Source organism: Nyctereutes procyonoides, unplaced genomic scaffold, assembly GCF_905146905.1.
Source record: "Nyctereutes procyonoides isolate TBG_1078 unplaced genomic scaffold, NYPRO_anot_genome, whole genome shotgun sequence".
NCBI classification, from domain to species: Eukaryota; Metazoa; Chordata; class Mammalia; order Carnivora; family Canidae; genus Nyctereutes; species Nyctereutes procyonoides.
Window position 1 is genome coordinate 61,455,377 of NW_026575043.1, and position 17,836 is coordinate 61,473,212.

Genomic DNA, 17,836 nt, shown 5'->3' on the forward strand with positions numbered 1-17,836 from the left:
CCTATCCATCCATCCATCCATCCATCCATCCATCCATCCATCCATCCATCTTCCTCATCCACCCACCCATCTACCCATTTTTCCTTCCCTCCCTCCATCCATCCCATCAACCACCCCCATCCATCTAGCCTCTCACCCTTCCATCCATCCCTTCATCTCTCCATCCTCCCACTCATTTATCCATCCATCCATCCATCCATTCATCCATCCATCCTCCTCATCTCCCCATCAATCTATCCCCCATCCCCCCATCCATCCACCCAAAAATGCTTGCTTATTGGCTGCTGACTTGCTAGGCATGGCTCCAGTCATGGGGTATATAGCAGAGAGCAGGTTGGATGAGATCCTTGCTCTTTTGAAGTATATTCTATAAGGTAAGGCACACAACAAGCAAGAGAGAACATACTTAGAAAGCACAGCTCCAGAGTGCCCTGAGAACCATGAAGGATAGAAAGGGAGAGGGTTGGGTGGGGAAGGAAGAGGAGGGTGAAGCTGCTTTAAGGTCATCAGAGCAGGCCAAGGGAAGGGACGTAGGAGCTGGGGGCTGAATGATGAGGAGAGCTTACACAGTTAGAGGTTCCAAGGTGCACATGAGCCTGTTTTATGAGGGGAAAAGACCAAAGGAGACCAATGAGTCTGGGACTTAGTGGGAGAGCAGGACAGGGGTGGGATGAGGATGGGGTTATGGGTGGCACCACGTCACTGGGTGCCTGTGGGCCTTGGTCTGGACTCTGGACTCCACTGGAGGACGTATAGGCATCATTGGAGGGTTTTAAGCTGGGAGTGACATGATTTATGTTTTAAAAAGGTCACTCTATTAATTTTCATTTAACAAACATCAACTGTCTACTTCATAGATTCATTTAAAAGCCATGAAATACTCTGAATGCGGGGGGAGCAACGTAGAACAAGGCAGGAGCTTTTAAAGTTATGAACCAAACCACGGTGCTTTGAGTCCGTTAGCATAACTGGAGGATCAGACTTGACTGAACATCAGAGAAAAGCAGCCACAAGAAATCCAAAGTCTGGCCGATCGAGAAAGAGGCAGTGACACAGAGCATGTGGCCCATGGGACCCTCAGGGGGACCCAGCCAGAGTGGCGGGGCTCCACTGTACTCTTCACGTAGGTTATCTCTGAAAAAGGCTTGGTCTCCCCTCCACAGCCTGGCCCACGATTTTCTGGAGTCCCGTATTTATGGCTCCAGCATGGGGGGTGCTGGAAAAAGCAAGGAAACAGGAGCACGTCAACTGCGTCAACTGCATGGCAGGACCAGAACTATTCTTATGGCAAAAGTCTTTTGATTTTCCTCTTGGACACCGTCCCCTCTCTGTTCTGAGCCCATGTGGTGTAGATGGGGGCTTACTCCCTTCCCAGCTTCCAGGCCTGGAAGGAGATACCCGTGAGCAAGGCCTGGGCCCTCTGTGCTTGCAGGCGACAGATTTGATTTCACTTCAGCTTGTGATGCAAACAGGCCTTCAGGGGTCAGTTGAGGGCCTTTTTCTGAAGATGAGGGGACGGCTTCTGTCTTTACTCAGATTCTTAGCTGGGAAACTAACGTGGCTGGAGCTTCTGGAAGCCCTTGTGTGGAAGAGCTCTGCCTGAGAATGAAGTCAAACAGGTAAGCACAGAGCTTGGACATGGTGCAGGTAACACAGGACCCCCCAGATCAACCACTCTGGGAGTAGGACGCACCTCTGCTTGTGCAGCCTTCAGAAGACTAAATTCTGTGTTTCTATTGTTTTTCCTTTCTGAAGCCCAGTTAAAAATTTTTTAAAAAATATCATTTGCAATGAAAAGATTCTCACTAAATCCGACATCAAGACAGGTCTTCTTCCCATCTGAGGGGACTGCTTCGTCCTTGGAATAGGGTAGAATCATATCCCCGAACCCCCAAGTTATACTGCAGTCCTGGCCCTCAGAACCTGTGAATATGACTTGATTAGGAAAGGGTCTCTGCAGATGGAAGTGAGTTACGACGTGGTCAAACTAGAACAGGGCGGATCCTAATCCAGTGACTTATGTCCCTGTAGGAGCAGGACTATTTGGACCCAGGGACGCAGACAGAAGGCGGTGTGGTGACAGGCCATTGCCAGGACCACCAGAACCTAGGGCAGAGGCATGCATGGCAGACTCGATTATAGCCCTCAGGGGGATCCAACTCTGCCAACACACTCAGATATGGGGCATCTGGCGGCCAGGACTGTGGGGCAGTTCCTATTGTTTTAAGTCTCCCAGTCTATGGACAGTTGTTATGGCAGCCCCAGGGAAATGAACACATCTCCCCAAATTCATGTAGTTCTGGCCTTTTCCTTCTCCTACTCACACATGTATGACACACATATTTGTGTTTTTTCCCTCATAAACACATCAATTGGGGCCAGATATAGGGCAGGTGTAAGGCCAGATTTGGTGCAGGGGTATGGCAGGTATAGGGCCAGATGTAGGGCAGGTGTAGGGCCAGGTATAGGGCAGGTGTAGGGCCACATGTAGGGCAGGTGTAGGGCAGGACTTTGAGAGGAGGGACTATTGGTTCAGACAGGAGTTCTACTGCTCCAAGGCAGACTTCCATTAGACCTCTGGCCACAGCATCCTCTTCCCACTACCCATTTCTCCATCACCCCTTAGTCACCCCCAGGGCAAATCCAAATCATCCATGATCGCTGGACTTGGGGACACAGTCTGCCCTGGGGTGCACTCCCGGTCACCCCCATCCTACCAGAGCCCCGCTGGCTGCTGCTACAATGGCTGGGGGGGTCCCCTGGAGAGGAGATTATGACCATACCTGGGAAGTGACAAACAAGGTCATTCACAGTTCTGAACCTTCCCAGAGGAAACAGATACATGCTCCCTGGCACTCTCAGGGTGTCCTGGCACAGCCCCGCTTGTAAAGTGGGTGTGGACAAAGGGTATGTAAAGACTTTTGTGGACGGGTTCATGGTGGGCCCCTGCCCAATGCTGGGTTGGCCTGTGTTGTAGTCAGCTGCCCTCAATCTGCTTACAAGTGGAGCTGCCCAGACCTTGGGCCAGAGATGGGCATTATAGGTTGAAATGTGTTCCCCCAAATTCTTGTGTTGCAGTCCTAATCTTCAGTAGTAGGTGGGACTTTATTTGGAAACGAGATCCTTGCAGATGCAATTTGTACGCCACTCCGATACACCTGGTGTCCTGATAAAAGGATGAATTCAGACACAGATGCACACACAGCGTGTGGAAATGCCATGTGAACATGAGGGCAGTGTGGGGGTGAAGCATCTACAAGCCAAGGAGCGCCAACGACGGCCAGCAAATCAGCAGGAGCTGGAGAGGGGCCTGGAATAGTCTCCCCCACGGCCTCAGAAGGAGCCGGCCCTGCTGCCGGCTGACCCTGGGACTTCTAGCCTCCAGACTGTAAGACAGGAAATTTCTGTTTTCACAGCCCCACGTCTGGGGAAGCGTGGAGGCGGCCCTGGCGCCCCAACTCACCTGACGACAGACAGTTGGCCAGCCACGACCAACACGAAGGGCACGGCTCCTGCTGCCCTGGGGGTCTCGGTCAGCAGGTGGGGAGCTCACTGGCTCCAGGGGCCCCATGGGAGCAGAAACAAGGATGCAGGCGGGTGTGGGGGAAAGCAGGACAGCTGCACTTTATTCACATTCAAAAGGCACTCTGTTGGAAAAGCATTTTGTCAAGACTTTCAGATCGCTTCTTCTTTCTTGAGTTCCGAGCACAGAGACGGCGGTACAGGCTGTGTGAAGTCGTGTGTGTGAGACAACAACGGTCTGTGTTTTCATGGGAGACACACAGGGCTGTTCTCTCTTTCGAACAGCAATAGACTTTTCCCTAATTGTCTTGGGAACACACAACGTCCCTCTGCCTATATTTTCCTTTTTGCACTTTTGGGTAGAGATGTGACCAGGAAGGACTTTCTTCTCTATTCTAGGGAAAGTGGTAGCAAAGATGGCAAGTCAGTCAGGGAGACAATCAGGGTGTCCTGTCCGGAGGTGGCAATAGCAAATCCACTGTTTCCAATGAGGGCCAAGTGGAGTTGTAAGCCTCATTTTACCAAAGTGTCTGTTTTCAAAAGAAAATAGTTCAATATTGACTCAGTTTTCGTCTATCCTGTAATGTGTTTTATCATCCTTTCTATAATTTATGATGGATCTGAAATTTATTTTGATGTCATCCCTTGCCTGGTTAGCTGTAACATTCTCAAGAGCAGTTATGTCACATTTACTGCACCATCTCCAGGGCCTGCAACAGGTCTAAGCACATAGTAGGTGCTCAGTAAATACCAGGTGAATAAGTAAGTGATCCATCATTTGATACTGTTGCATGGATCCAAGGATTTCATGCAACTTCTCTTTCTGTGGAATGGTCTCAGGCTGCATTTGGCCATTGGAGGAATCTAAAAATCAGCCTTTTTCATTCAGCCCAGAGCCACCGTGGGCATACCTCAGGAAGCTGACATCTGAATATATGTGTGAGATCCAAAGGAAGGACAGCAATTTTGCTCGCTGCAGCCCAGAGGGAGCTGGGATATACGCTTGCCTGACATGGTTCTCACTCACCACCATCAGTCAGCAGGCTTTTAGCAGGGAATTGCACATGTGATTTATTTGAGAATCCTTTCAGGTCTTGAAGGACAGATAGTACACAATGCACTTTGTCATCATGTGTCAACATTGTCTTGATGCAGAGAGTAACATTACACCATGTAAGAGTGTAATTGGATTGTGCTGGGATCCTTAAATCTGCATTTTCATTTACCAAAAGCCACAGCATTTGGAGAGCCATCTGCAATCGGGCGCCAGCCCCTCGGAAGGTTTCAGTGTGTAGAAAAACAAAGGACAGCCATAAAGCCGCTGAATGCAAACTTTATATTTACAGTCAGTAAGTGTATAAACATATATTACATTCTTACGATCTACAGTACATTCTGCAGGGGGGTGGATGTGAGAGTGGGCAGCAGCTGCCACATGAAATTGGACATCACGCAGGTACGAAGGGAAAGAAATATCAGGAGGTCGACCGAAAGCAAAGGAGAGTCATGGAGAAGGGCTGACAGTGTCATCGCCCAACCAGACAAGGTGAGTAGACTCGGGGACGGGAGCAGGTGGCTCAGGGCTGCTGGAATCCCAGTGGAAGAGCAAATGGGGAGCACCTCATTTAGGGGGTGCTAAGGTGGGAAGGCTGAGCTGGTGGAAGTGACACCCGTGATCTAAGGGGAATTCAATTATATTCATTAGAGAGGGGGTGTGAGGAAGGAGGAAGGGGAGAAGAAGAAGGAAATGAGAAGGGGGAGGGAGAGACACAGAGGAAGCAGAGAAGTAGGGTCAGGGAGAGACAGAGACACAGAGAGAAGGAGAGAAAGCAGAGAAGAGCATCAGGGAGCAGAAAGACAAAGTGACAGAGGGCAAGGACTGGGAGAGAGCCGGCCTCGCTGTGCTCCCCCTGCTGTGCTCTCTGGGTCTGGCCCTCCTTGCCTGGGACCTCCTGCTCCTCCCGCCTTGGTGGGAGCTGGAGCCGGGACAGGAACCCGCTCCTCCCTCCCCACACCTGCCTTCTTACCAGCTCCATACCTGTGCAGGGAGTTTGGGACACATTCAAAATCACTCTGATTTCAAACAACCACATTAAAGCTCTCAGGACAGGCAGGGCCTCCCTCTCTCTCCAAGGGTGGGCACCTCTGTCCCTCCATCTGTCCAAGCCTGCACAGGGGTATGGATGGACCTCCTGAGGCCCACCTGCAGCACGGCGGGCCCCAGCTCACCCCAGCTCCCCAGCACCCCGCACACCACACCGACACCCATGTTAATCTCTGCAGCTGGGTCTGGGGGGACCCAGTGTGGACGGAGACCTGGTGTGGCCGTCCACAGGGCCGTCACAAAACGGCTCTCCGGTCCTTCCAGAGGAGCAGAGGGACCAGTGTCCCTTGGTGTTGAATTCGCCGTGACAACCACTTCTCCTCTAAGATCCGCCTCTTCAAGGAAAGGACACGAGTGATGTTTGCCTGGTGGGCCCACTGCAGAATGTCACCTGGAACTGATGCACAGGCCACGGGGAGAGGGTGGGTGCTGGAAAGGCACCCAGTGCCTACGGGTGAGCGGCAGCTTTTAGAAAGCTGGCAGGGCAGCGGAGTACAGATTCAAACACAGCGATCTTGCCCCCCAAAGCCTGGTTCTTTGAACAGGATTGACATCCTGTGCCCGATATCCCTCGTTTATAAAGAAAGAAATGCCCCGCATTGCCCAGAGGGTTTGTTCGTTTGTTCTGGATTATCTAGTTACAAAAAGATTTGTGGCCTACTTGCCCATGTGCTCCCCTTCAATGCCTGTCAGCAGCCGCAGTGCCTGGGTCTAGGGAAGATGACATCCCGCCGTGACACCCGCTGGGAGCTGCCCACACTCAGGACGCTGCCCCTGGTCCCACTCGCGATGGGATGTGTGCCTCGGCTCACATCACTCACTGCCTCCCATCCATCCACTCCCATCGAGGCCCCTGAGTCTTGGAGTTCTTCTGCAGTCTGCGGATAGTGAATTCTGGACCCACGTGGATTCCACAACATCCACAGGGCTTTGATTAAAGAGAGAAAGCGAGGGGCGGACAGAGGGGGCTGTTCTCTCCTGGAACCTCTCAGAAGCTCAGTGATTCAGAACTCATTTTTTCTTCCAAGTTTTAAAAATCTTGCGGTGCACAATCCGCCTCGTAACACCGGCCAAGACACTGGATGCCAGAACGTGTGCATCAATCCTGACAAGGGATAGGTGTTGTCTAGCAGGGCGCTCCTGATATCGGGGCGATCTTATGTGGTCCTGTCACTTCGCTCTTTCCCGGGGGCACCCTTGCCACACATCCCCAAATTAAAGGCTGAGAGGTGAGTGAGAACCAGCGTCTGCAAGTGTCCGGCTACACATCCTCATGTAACCTTTCCATGTAGCTGTGTGGCTGTCTGCTCTCCTCAGGGTCCAGGTCCTGGCAGACCCAGCTCACATCCTCACCACTGGTCGATATGGAGTTCACAGTGGGACATCCTTCATCCGAGGGGATGGTGGTGAACGTGGTGAATTTTACTCTTTTCCGTTTCGAGGTAGGGGACGCTGGGGGCTCACTTTTCTGATCCTTCCCATCAGCAACTGGGGGTCCCGAGCATTTGAACAGCTGCCCATTGATGCTCTGCTGGGAGTTTGTGCTGAGGAGATACTTACTCTCTTCAAAATCCATGCCCCTGTCAATGGCAGTGATCTGCTCATCCTGGGAGGACGCAAAGTTCGTGTGGATCTCCAGCAGTTCCGACCGGTGGCTCAACCCAACCCAGTCGTGGGAGTGACTCATACCTTCTTGCTCCTCGAAGGGAACCTGTTTGCGCCTGTACTTCAACGCAAAGGCCACGCAGTTGATGAGGAAGACCATAATGGCCAGACAGAAGACCCCCAGCAGAGCGTACATGCCGATCTCCAGGTCACTCAGCCCTTTGGATGCCTGGGTGAGGCCATTCTCGTCCATCTCCCCATTGTCTCTGGGCAGGTCCCCCTGGGTGGGGAAGCTGGTGAGGTCGATGGGGATGGTCTGCAGATGGCTGTCATCAATTAAGAGGCTTCCCTGGCTGTTCTTTCTCTGGAACGTTGACTTCTCTGTTGTAGATCCTCTTCCTTCCACGAGCCCCATGGAAGAACTGCCATAGGACTGTCCCCCCTGACTCCCCCATTCTTGAGAGGGTTTTTTGGCTCTTCTGTCACCGACATTATCTTCTAGGTGAACTCCTGACCCAGTGTATCTGCTGTCACTGGCGTTGGGGTTAGCATCATTTTGGCCGAACTTAACTTTGACATTGGCTGTTCCCACAGCCAGCACACTCTTCCGCTTGGATTTCTGGCACGATTCGCTAATGATCATCTCAACTTTCACCAGAGCACCCTGCCCTTCTGTTTCAGCAGCGATTACAGGCCACTTGAATTTGGGGTCTTGGTGGATGGAGACCACTTTCTCATCCAGGGATGTGGTCACCAGGGAGAAGTCTTTCCCATCGTAGATATCCAAGGGGGTGATGGAGCCATCACTGAACTGGACCCAGCAACTGATGGCTGCTTCCTGTCAAATAAAATAAGTCAATGAGCACGGGCCCCAGAGTTCACAGAACACCAAGTCTTTGTAAAGTAGGCATTCAGTGGCAAAGATGATGCAACAAGAACAAACACTTTAAAGCAGTGCAGAAATAAGAGACCACATGCACGAGGGTCATGGAAGAGAACCGATGCTCATGAAGATGCAAAACCAAAAGAACACAACACGGCATTGACATGACAGCAAAGCAGGGCCCATACCAAACGCTCCATAATCAGATCTACTTTTCATCCCTGAACAGTTGAAAGAAAGATGGAGTCTTTAGGTGGTGCAAGATCTACTTCTGCGTAACCATAAATCACATGTCAAAGGATGTTTGTTCCTGGTTAGTGAGATCACTTATGAGTGTCACTTATTTTTTTTAAAAAAATATTTTATTTATTTATTCATGAGAGACACAGAGAGAGGCAGAGACACAGGCAGAGGGAGAAGCAGGCTCTATGCAGGGAGCCCGACGTGGGACTCGATCCCAGGACCCCGAAATCACGCCCTGAGCCGAAGGCAGATGCTTAACCACTGAGCCACCCAGGTGTCCCAAGTGTTACACATTTAAATGGAAAATACTTATTACATTATTTTTGGCCAAGGTCTGTACACATTTCAATCTCTTGGTGCTTTAGATCAACTTTCCTTGGGACGAGTCAGACCAGGCAAACCATAACAGAGGAGTTAATCTCTGACTTAATGCGAGCCTTTAATTTCAGGGAAGATGTCACTGTGCTTGACAGTGAACTGGTGACCCCATTGCTTCCTCTCTTCCCTAGATCTTGGAGAACCTGCTCTACCCAGAGCCCAAAAGAATGAATAGCCTGGAGAGGCACATGACCCCACACACCCAGCCACAATGCCATGGTGGATTGGACCAGGGACAAAGTGGCCATCAGAGCTGTTCATCTCAGCAGCTCCGAGCCAGTGGCTATCTCTTTCTCTCTCTCAAATTTGAAATAAGACAGATGGAAGTGAAGACTTAGCTGTGGGAAGACAAGTGGAGGCTCAGGTAAGCCTGGGGGGGGGGGCAACCAGAGTAAGCAAATGTCTGGGCCCAGCATTTATCACAGGGAAAGGAAAAAATACACCAAAACAAAGCCACAGGGGAGGGAGTGCGGGCATGTGGATACCCCACCTCCTCTGAGTTCCTGCAGCTGGGGTCTGTGAAACCCTGGTAATAAACCCCTCGTTTTTCGAGCTTGCTTGAGTGGATTTCTCTTTCTTGCAACCAAAGAACCCCCCAGGGGACCATGAGTGAAGCCAGGTTTCCTCCGGAGCTGTTTGGTCTCTGGAAGTAGGAAGAACCCCTCCAGTGTGATGGGTGGCTTCTGCTCCTCTTGCAGCTCAGCCACTAAATCCTGCTATTGTTAGGTATTGGCTTAGACCAGCCACTGACTGCAGAATGCTGCCAAGACACAGCGCAAGGGCCCCTGGGCGTGACACTGATTCAACCGGGTTCTTCCAATCTGCCATGAAATTGGAGCAGGAAACTCAAATGCCATTGGATTTCCCAAAACCTAAGTGTCAGAGCCAAGTGCATGCGTGGACTAAGGGCCATCCAAACCAAGTATGGGGCAGACCACAGGGTAGTGTGTTCAGCTCTGCATGTTGGAAATGGATTCGCTCTTTGGCCTCATTCTCACTGTGTCTTATTGCTTCCTTAACTCCTGACAGGCGGTTGCCTGATTTTTATCACCCCATGAAGAGAGAAAGCAGCCCCCAGTTATTTCTCCTTTGTTATCTGTGCCTTGCATCCTGGCTGGCATTCTGCCCTGAGAAAAAGGACGTTTGTCTTTGGCAAGAATTCATATCTGTTACTGGAATCATCTACATTCAAGGGTTTTATAATCCAAGCCCCGGCACACAACAACCATAGTGAAGGGACAGAAGGATTAGCTAAGCCCTGATGAGCACTGAGTGACAAGTACAGGCTGGGATAAGAGGACAAGTCTGGCTCAACTTGGAGCGCGGTCACAGCCTCAGCAGTGCTGGGGGTGGAGGTGCTGGGGGTACAGCTGCCAGGAAGGCTTCCCACCCAGAATGGAGGCTGCCAGGAACTCCCCACATGTCCTGGAGGCTCTCCAGCACCCCCACCAGGGGACAGTCCCGCTTCACAAGCCACAGAGAGAATCAGCAGCTGAGACCACTGTCTTGTTGCTCAGCAAGCTTCACCAAAGCTTCCATACTCCCTCCATAAAATAAAGCTTACCCACCTCTAATGAGGGAGAAGGACCTATAACATTTGCAAATGTCCTGTTTCCAGCGCCTGTTGGAAAGCATCATGTCGACACACAAAAAGACACTTGACATCCACATAGCACACTGTCAGCAGACACTGGTCTCAAATACAGAGAAAGGAGATGCTGATGGACATCACCACAGGGCCCCTACTCCCACCCTGAGCTAACTGCAAATCTGCTGAGAGCAGCTCCTCCGATCTCCCATCTCCCCAGACCCGCTACCCCATTTGCCTCGTGGGGACCGAGCAGCCAGCTGTGGGCACCTCCTGGCATCCCCTCTGTTTCACCACTGAGTGAAGGCAGCCACATCCGGGGCAGTGTGGGCAGCAGAAGAGAGGGAGGCAGTCCAAGCGACTACCTGAACGCACTTGGCATTGTGGTTAATGGGGAGTGGGGTCCCCGCCCAGCCCCTAATCTCCTGGCACCCTATAATCTTTTACCCTGGGCAAACATTTTTTTCCTTGTAGCTCTGCTTAGGAGAGCTAGGAAGCATGAGCCAGACAGTCACCTGCCCCTCAAACCCCTCTTCAGGCTGAGAAACCCATGACATGAGATCCCACTGTTCTATGGAATTCCCCAGTTGGTGACTCCACCAGATAGGTAGCCTGATCTATCGTGTGACCACACTCCACAATGTGACCTTGAGTGATATATGACTCACTCAGTGTAGGACCTGCTCGATGAATCACTCTACCTAACATGTGATCTGGCCCGACTTTGGGATTCTTCCGGATGTCTCACTCACATGGTGCATGACCTCCTCTGATGTGTGACCCACCTGGTGTGTGACCCACCTGATCGGTGTCCCACCTGGTGTGTGACCCCAGCCCTGCCCCTGTACCTGTCTGGGTCTTTGCAGAAGCTCCTGAGCCACTGCAGTAGCAAAGATGGCTTTGTTGCTCCCTGGGCTGAGCTGTAGGGAGAGTGACAGCCCTGTCACCAGCTGGACCCCAAGGTCTGTGATGGTCACCTTCTCATCTAGCACGGTGATGGTCTTTTCTGCCAAGATGGCATCTGACAGAGGTGACAGGATCTGAAAGGCAGAACCAACATGTAAAGAAAAACTTTCTGTGGTCCCAGAATTTCCTCCAATGGCATAAATGATGCTCACGGAGACAGACGAATGAGCCAGAATGAACAGAATGGGTCTTTTCCATTGAAGTCTTCTTCCAAAGGGCATATCTCTCTTGTGAAAATATAATGTATTTTTAAAGTAACAGAAAGGTGGTGTCTGGCAGCAGATGGGGGGACCTGGTGCCTCACCCCACTCTACGGACAAACCTCACTACCCACTGGGCACCACCATGGTCCTTCAGAGGAGGAGTTAACATTGCCATTCACTGAGTGCTAGGTTTATGATTCTTGTACTGCACTGCCATTTTTCTGTTATCTAGTGCATATTTTATTTAAAATCATTTTACTTAAATAATTGATTTAAGAAATTTCACAGCATCAAGGAGAAATGACTTTGATGTGCTAGCTACATATTTGTATGTTTCTCTCTGACATATGAGGGGGAGACTGTGTCTGTGTGTCACCTGCGTCATCTCGTGTGTCACAGCTCACATTCCATACCTTGGGAAACACTGAGCTTTTGGGAGACCAGCTGACATCCCCAGAAACAGAGCTGTGAGTCTCTGCTGTGGGTGCTGACATCCCAGAGTCTCATTTCTCCCGTGGACACCTATGGCATCCAGAGGAAATGAAGCTTATTCTCCACTTAGATCCTGCAGAGGAAATCTTGCTTTTGTGGAGCCGCTTGTCCTGCTCACCCCGCACTCAGGTTTGAAGAGTTAGCTTTGCTCCCCGTGGACGTAACCCTGGGTGGCACGGCTTCCAGGTTCTTCAACCTGCTTTCCCTACATACTTCCCCCTGCGAGGTGGTGCTGATAATCATGAAGACAAATGTCAAGATGGCAGTTTCCCCAAGGTCCCTTAAATTCGTTTATCAAGCTCCACATTTCTACCCAAAAACCAGTTTCGGTCTCTAAGTCTGGTTGGGGCAATTTGAATGGCAGTGAGCATGATATGAGTCCCCAGAAGAAAGTGGACAAATGGATTTATAACCCAGGAGGACTGAGTGGGAATAAAGAAAAGGTCTCAGGACTTGCTGCCCCACCAGGACAGGGTCCGCGTTGAACACGTGGGAAGCTGGCCTACGTCCACCACCGCAAGCCCTGACTTGGGCTATTATTCTTCTGGCCCTTATGCTACTGCTTAGGGGAGTGGTTAATGCCACACTGGTTCCAGTCTCTGACTAGTTCCAATACTGACACCTGGAGATTTAAACCAAAGATCTAAATCCCTTCAGTCTATCCACCGGTTTAGATCTTTCAATGAAAAGTCAATCGTGGAGGTTTTTGAGCTCTCGTCTAGGGCACAGATATGTTTTGTTTGACATAAATAAAACTTTAAAATAGAATTCATGGCCACGCTTTAAAAAATGAGAGGATTTCATGCAAAGAGATTTCTTAAGGGACACCGGGGTAGGTCAGCAGTTGAGTATCTATCTGCCTTTGGCTCAGGGTGTGATTCCAGGGTCCTGGGATCGAGTTACGCATCGGGCTCCCCACAGGGAACCTGCTTCTCCCTCTGTCTATGTCTCTGCCTCTCTCTGTCCAGTGTCTTTCACGAATAAATAAAGAAAATCTTCAAAAAACAACAAAACAAAACAAAGAGATTTCTTGCTTTCCTGGAAAAGTTGCAACATCTGGCTGTGCTAGATTTGCATTTTCTTCGGCAGCTCTGGGGTGTGACTGGCAGCTCCGTCCTCCCCACACTCCTCATCAGGCCCCATCCTGTTCTCAGCACCTGGGGCCCAAGTGAGTTGCCGTCTTTTGGCTCACACCCAGCCTGCTTCGCTCACTGTCATCTTCTCTGGTCTTAGACACCGTCGGATCATGTGAGCCCGGGTCACTTCAAATCCATTTATTTTCCTCCTCGAGTAAAATGATGTCTTTTACATACCAACCGATTTTCCAGAATGGATATGCTTTAAATCTTGCGTAATCCAAACTTTCACTGATGAGGCTTCTCACATGCAGCAGTGTCAGAAACCCCACTGTCAGGCTAGTAGCAGGATCAGGGCAGCCATGGAGCAATCGTATTTGTTCTTAGACAGGAGGTAGATGACTAAACCCAGGGGACCTCCTGGAACAGTGTCTGGGGGAGTGTTTTTTCCAAAACCCCATGTTGCACCCTTGTCCTCTCCCATCTGTTCCTGGGGAACAGGTGCTTCCAAGATGATGAAGAGCATAACAACTTTGTTCCTTTCCTCAGCTTGCTTCTGAGATGTCCTAGTTTTCACATGGCCTGGGGTGGGACTTGAGGCAGCATGGCCTCACGGTGGGAGGGAACGCTGTTACACATGCTGATGGTCAGTGGGGCAGGGGGCTCAGGGAGAAGCTCTTGGCCATGCCCACGGTCCCCACGAGGCCAGCTCACATCCGGAGCTTTCTCTCCAAGGTGGTAACACCTGCCATGCTGTAGAGACAGACAGCATACTGGGCTTTCAGACATAAACCAACCAGAGAAGCCGTCCAGTGTTTGTCAAATGCAAACAATACGTGAGCAATTTCAAGACTCTTGTCATATCCTGACACCACTTACGTAATTTAGGTGACAATCTCATTCACTCTAGAAAGAAATGTCCTAAGGAATGACAAACAGTTCTCATCTGGGAGAGAAGATGCAGGGATACAGAGACAGGGTCCTTGCCCTGGGGGTTGCTTACCTGAATGGTGGTCATCCCAAGCTCCTGGCCAATCAGGACTTGTCCCCCTCGCAGCTTGGCAATCCGGGGCTCCTCTACCTGCATGAAGTCATTCACTAGCTCCGTGATGTCCACCTGCCAGTCTGAGCCCAGCAGGTGGGCCAGGTGTCCGCCGCGGTCGGCCGCCTCGGCCACAAACTGTGTCAAGACCCGCACCATGGCATGCTGGTACTGGAGCGTGCAGCCGCGACCCCCCCTCCTGTCGTCGTCCTCCTCTTCCTCGCTGTCGCGAGCTGGCCTGTCAAAGAGTCAGTTCTGGTTAGTAGTTCTGACTCGGGCCAGTGGCAGGGGCTGTGCGTGGAGTGTGACAGGGGCTGCAAAGGCGAGTGGGCAGTGAGCCAGCTGGTGGGGCTCAGACAGTGCACGGGTGATACCCTGAATACCTGACCAAAGGTGCGACACGAGTCCTGACACTCTGAAGGAGCTGGTGTGGTCAGCAGTGCTCCAAGGTGTCCCCATTGAGCCCCACCTCCCGGAATGCAGTCGGTGGAATCTCCTCCCTTTGGCTGGGAGCTGCACCTAGTAACCTTCCTCCAGTGGAAGATTACAGCCAAAGTTAGGGGAGGTCACTTCTAGGATTCTGCTTTAAAAAGACTATGACATCTGTCTTGCTTGGTATTCTTTCCTTGGTCTTCTCTTGCTTGCCCTGATGGAGGGAGCTGCCGTGTTGTGATCATCCTATGGGACTAACCATCTGCCAGGACAACAGCCAATGAGGAAGCGGGACCCTCCGTTCCATAGCCTGTGAGGAGCCAGGGCTGCCGATGACCACGTGGGCTTGAATGCAGAGCCCTCCCCACCCTGAGCTCCAGTTGGCACCCAGACCACAGCTGTGAGAAACCCGGCTACACCCAGGCTGTGTTCCTGAGGCGGAGGCACTGTGAGATCATATGCATCTTCTTTAAGGCACTATGTTTGGGGACAAGGCATTGAGTTGTGCAGCACGAATATGCCAGGGCTGTGTGGATGCCTGCTATCGCCCCATAAACGAGCACACAGGGGGTTAGTGTTGAACTAAAGGTAAGGTAACATGACAGTAAACACAGAAAGGACCGGGAAGCTTTGGCCTGGGGACCGATGTTAGCTGCTCCCCTCGTGTCTGACTCTTTCTGTACAGTCCGTTTTTTCTGGCACATCATGGAATCCAAACAACAGCCCGGGTCTGTGGCCAGACCTGAGCTAGACAGCCCTGACGCTGCGATGCGCCACGATCAGACTCAGCCAGTCCCCTGGCGCGTCCTCCCGGCCACACTAACCTCTCCTAACCCCAGTGGCTAAGGGGAGGATCCCTGCAGAAAACACCTCCTGGCCCTGCATCCTTGAAGCTGTCCCCTCTCCCAGGACCACAGGACAGACAGGTGGAGCTCCAAGGGCAGGGACGTAGAGAGTATCCCTCTGAGGAGTGCCAGCTCTCTTCCCCTGCGGAGCGCGCACACAGCATGAGTGCTCCCTTCTCTAATTGCCTACGCTCATTTTCGACTTTCTACACGTGGCCAGCATGCGGGTCCTCAAGCATGCATTTCTCTAGGGTGACAGAGTCCCTGAACAAAGAGCCTGTCCTCTTGCTACTCTCTTGGTCCCTGCTGACCCATGTGGATAAAGGAGACCTGTCCCCCTAGCAGATACCACCAGAGTAAAAGGCCAGGGCCATGGGTGACAGGCTCCAATTCCATCTCCAAGACCATGGAATCTCAGAGCTTCTGGGCAGGGGCACAGAAAGGGTGCCCAGGCCAGCCAGACTCTGCTCCCAGGTCTCTCTACTGGACGTCTGTTGTTCATGCCTTCCCAGGATCAATTAGCCCTTTCTTCTGGTTCCGGTGGGATTGACCTCGTCCAGTTCCTCTGGCTCCAGCCAGGCGATGGTGGCTGAAACCTGGCCAGTCAGTGCATGTCATCACTACCGTGACTGCTTCAGGAATGGGCACATAGCCCATGTGAGGCTAACCTAACTCCAGGACTTCTGCTGGGACCAAGGGGAAAGAGAGGATGCATTTTCCGCAAATCTGGACCTGCAGGAGAAAAACCTGGTAGAGCAGGAAGCCAACATACAGCAAAGCAGCCTGAGAGGTGGGGACAGACACCGTCCTTAGGCTGCCATTTGAATCCCTGGATCCAGCCATGCCTGAAATCAGCTACTCTGCAAAGTTCCATTTTTAGCGAAGCATATTTGACTGGGGGCTCTGGGAGGGGGTTGTGACTAGCACACCCACCTTTTGTTGGAGATGATGGGCACCCTCCAGCCCTTGATCTGGTTGAGCTCGGTGTCTGAGACCTCAATCTGCAGCGGGAGCCGGGGAACCCACACCGTCATCTCCAGAGGGCTGCTCAGGTGCTGGTAGGTGAAGTTTACCACCACGTTCACCTTGCCTTTCATTTCCTTCCCATTGACAAAGACATAGTCACATCTGTCAGACACCTGTGAGGAGGAGAGAGGGGTGGGAAGCATGTGAGTTCTCACTGTATCCCATCACCTCGGGAACAGCAGACAAGGTGGAGGAGGCGAGGAAAAGTGCCCTCGCCCTTTATGGGAGGATGAGCCCTGGAGTGGATGCCGCCCACTGCTCTCTGCTGCAGCACATTCAGTGGGCATCCGACTGCTTCTCCTGGGACCCCTTCTTCTAGTCTGCACACAGCCCCCAGGCGCTGTGGGCACACTGCCGACCTCTTTTGCTGCTCCTCCTCTGCCAGGTGGCCCATCCCTTGGGTGCCAGGAGCAGTGCCCTCAGCTACCTGGTAGCTGTGTGCTGCCCGTGTGCCTCTTGGCCCGCCAGCCCCTGGTTTGCCTGGAGGAGGGACAGTCTGGGTGCATGGCCACCACGCCAGGTGCCTCCTGTGGTCTGGCTGAGGCCAGTTTCACTGGAAACACCCTGCTGGGTTTCCCTCACCTGTGCACCGGTGGGTCCTGTGTTCTCTTGCTCCCATATGGATTTCCCCCAGAGAACATCCCTTCACAGTCATCGGGACTGATCTGATGCATACTCTTCATGGTTCCTTACTGAGTCCCTAAGGACTTCTCCCCACCTGCCCAACAGGGTCGCTACCCCCATTGGTGTCTCTTCCTTCACGTGTCCTATCCTGCCCCCCACTCCCTCTCTCTTCCTCATGGAGCCACTCCCCAGGTAAGCCCATGTCCCAGGCTCTGTGTCCCCGACAATCCAGACAGGGAGGTGCAGGTGCACGTTAGCTCATGCCATCCCTCCCTGGGGCAGGGGCAGAGCCCAGCTGGGCACGTAGCGGGGGGTGCTCTGCAGTCCGAGGTCTCAGCTACCGCCCCGTGCAATGCTGTTCCTCCTGCCTGCGTCTGAAAGAAGAGCCGAGTTCAGTGAAGGGGCCTCCCCTTCCTCCAGTCCTGGTTTTCTAGCAATCCAGGGGCATTTCTCCTCATTCTAAAGAAGTGGGTAAGTGTGCGGGGCTAACTCGTAGCCCCAAAGAAGTCAGGTCCTAAGCCCCTGGAACCTGGCAGTGTTACCTTTTTTGGCAAAAGGGACTTAGCAGACCTAGTTCAGTTAAGTATATTGGGATGGGCATGTTATCGTGGGTCATCTGGGTGGGCTCTGAGTGTAATCTGAGTGCCCTTAGCAGGAAGGTAGCAGAAGGAGGTTGGTGGCTGCGGCACAGGAAGGCCACGTGCCATGGGAGCAAAATGCCACGCTGCTGACTGTGATGACACAGGACAGGACGGAGACACCTCCAGAAGCTGGAGAGGCAAGGAAATGCTTCCCCCTTGAACCTCA

The 17,836-nt window shown here is 52.1% G+C and overlaps 1 protein-coding gene across 1 annotated transcript; it reads right to left on the reverse strand.

Annotated features, from left to right (window-relative positions):
* Positions 1 to 4,716: 4,716 nt before the first annotated feature.
* Positions 4,717 to 16,503, reverse strand: TMEM132D (transmembrane protein 132D). Its single transcript, XM_055322831.1, has 4 exons — positions 16,313 to 16,503; positions 14,064 to 14,340; positions 11,172 to 11,363; positions 4,717 to 8,069 (listed from the first exon to the last, which is right to left on the reverse strand). Exons 1-4 carry the CDS (start codon positions 16,474 to 16,476, stop codon positions 6,888 to 6,890), a joined length of 1,815 nt encoding a protein of 604 aa, XP_055178806.1. The 5' UTR covers positions 16,477 to 16,503; the 3' UTR covers positions 4,717 to 6,887.
* Positions 16,504 to 17,836: the final 1,333 nt, after the last annotated feature.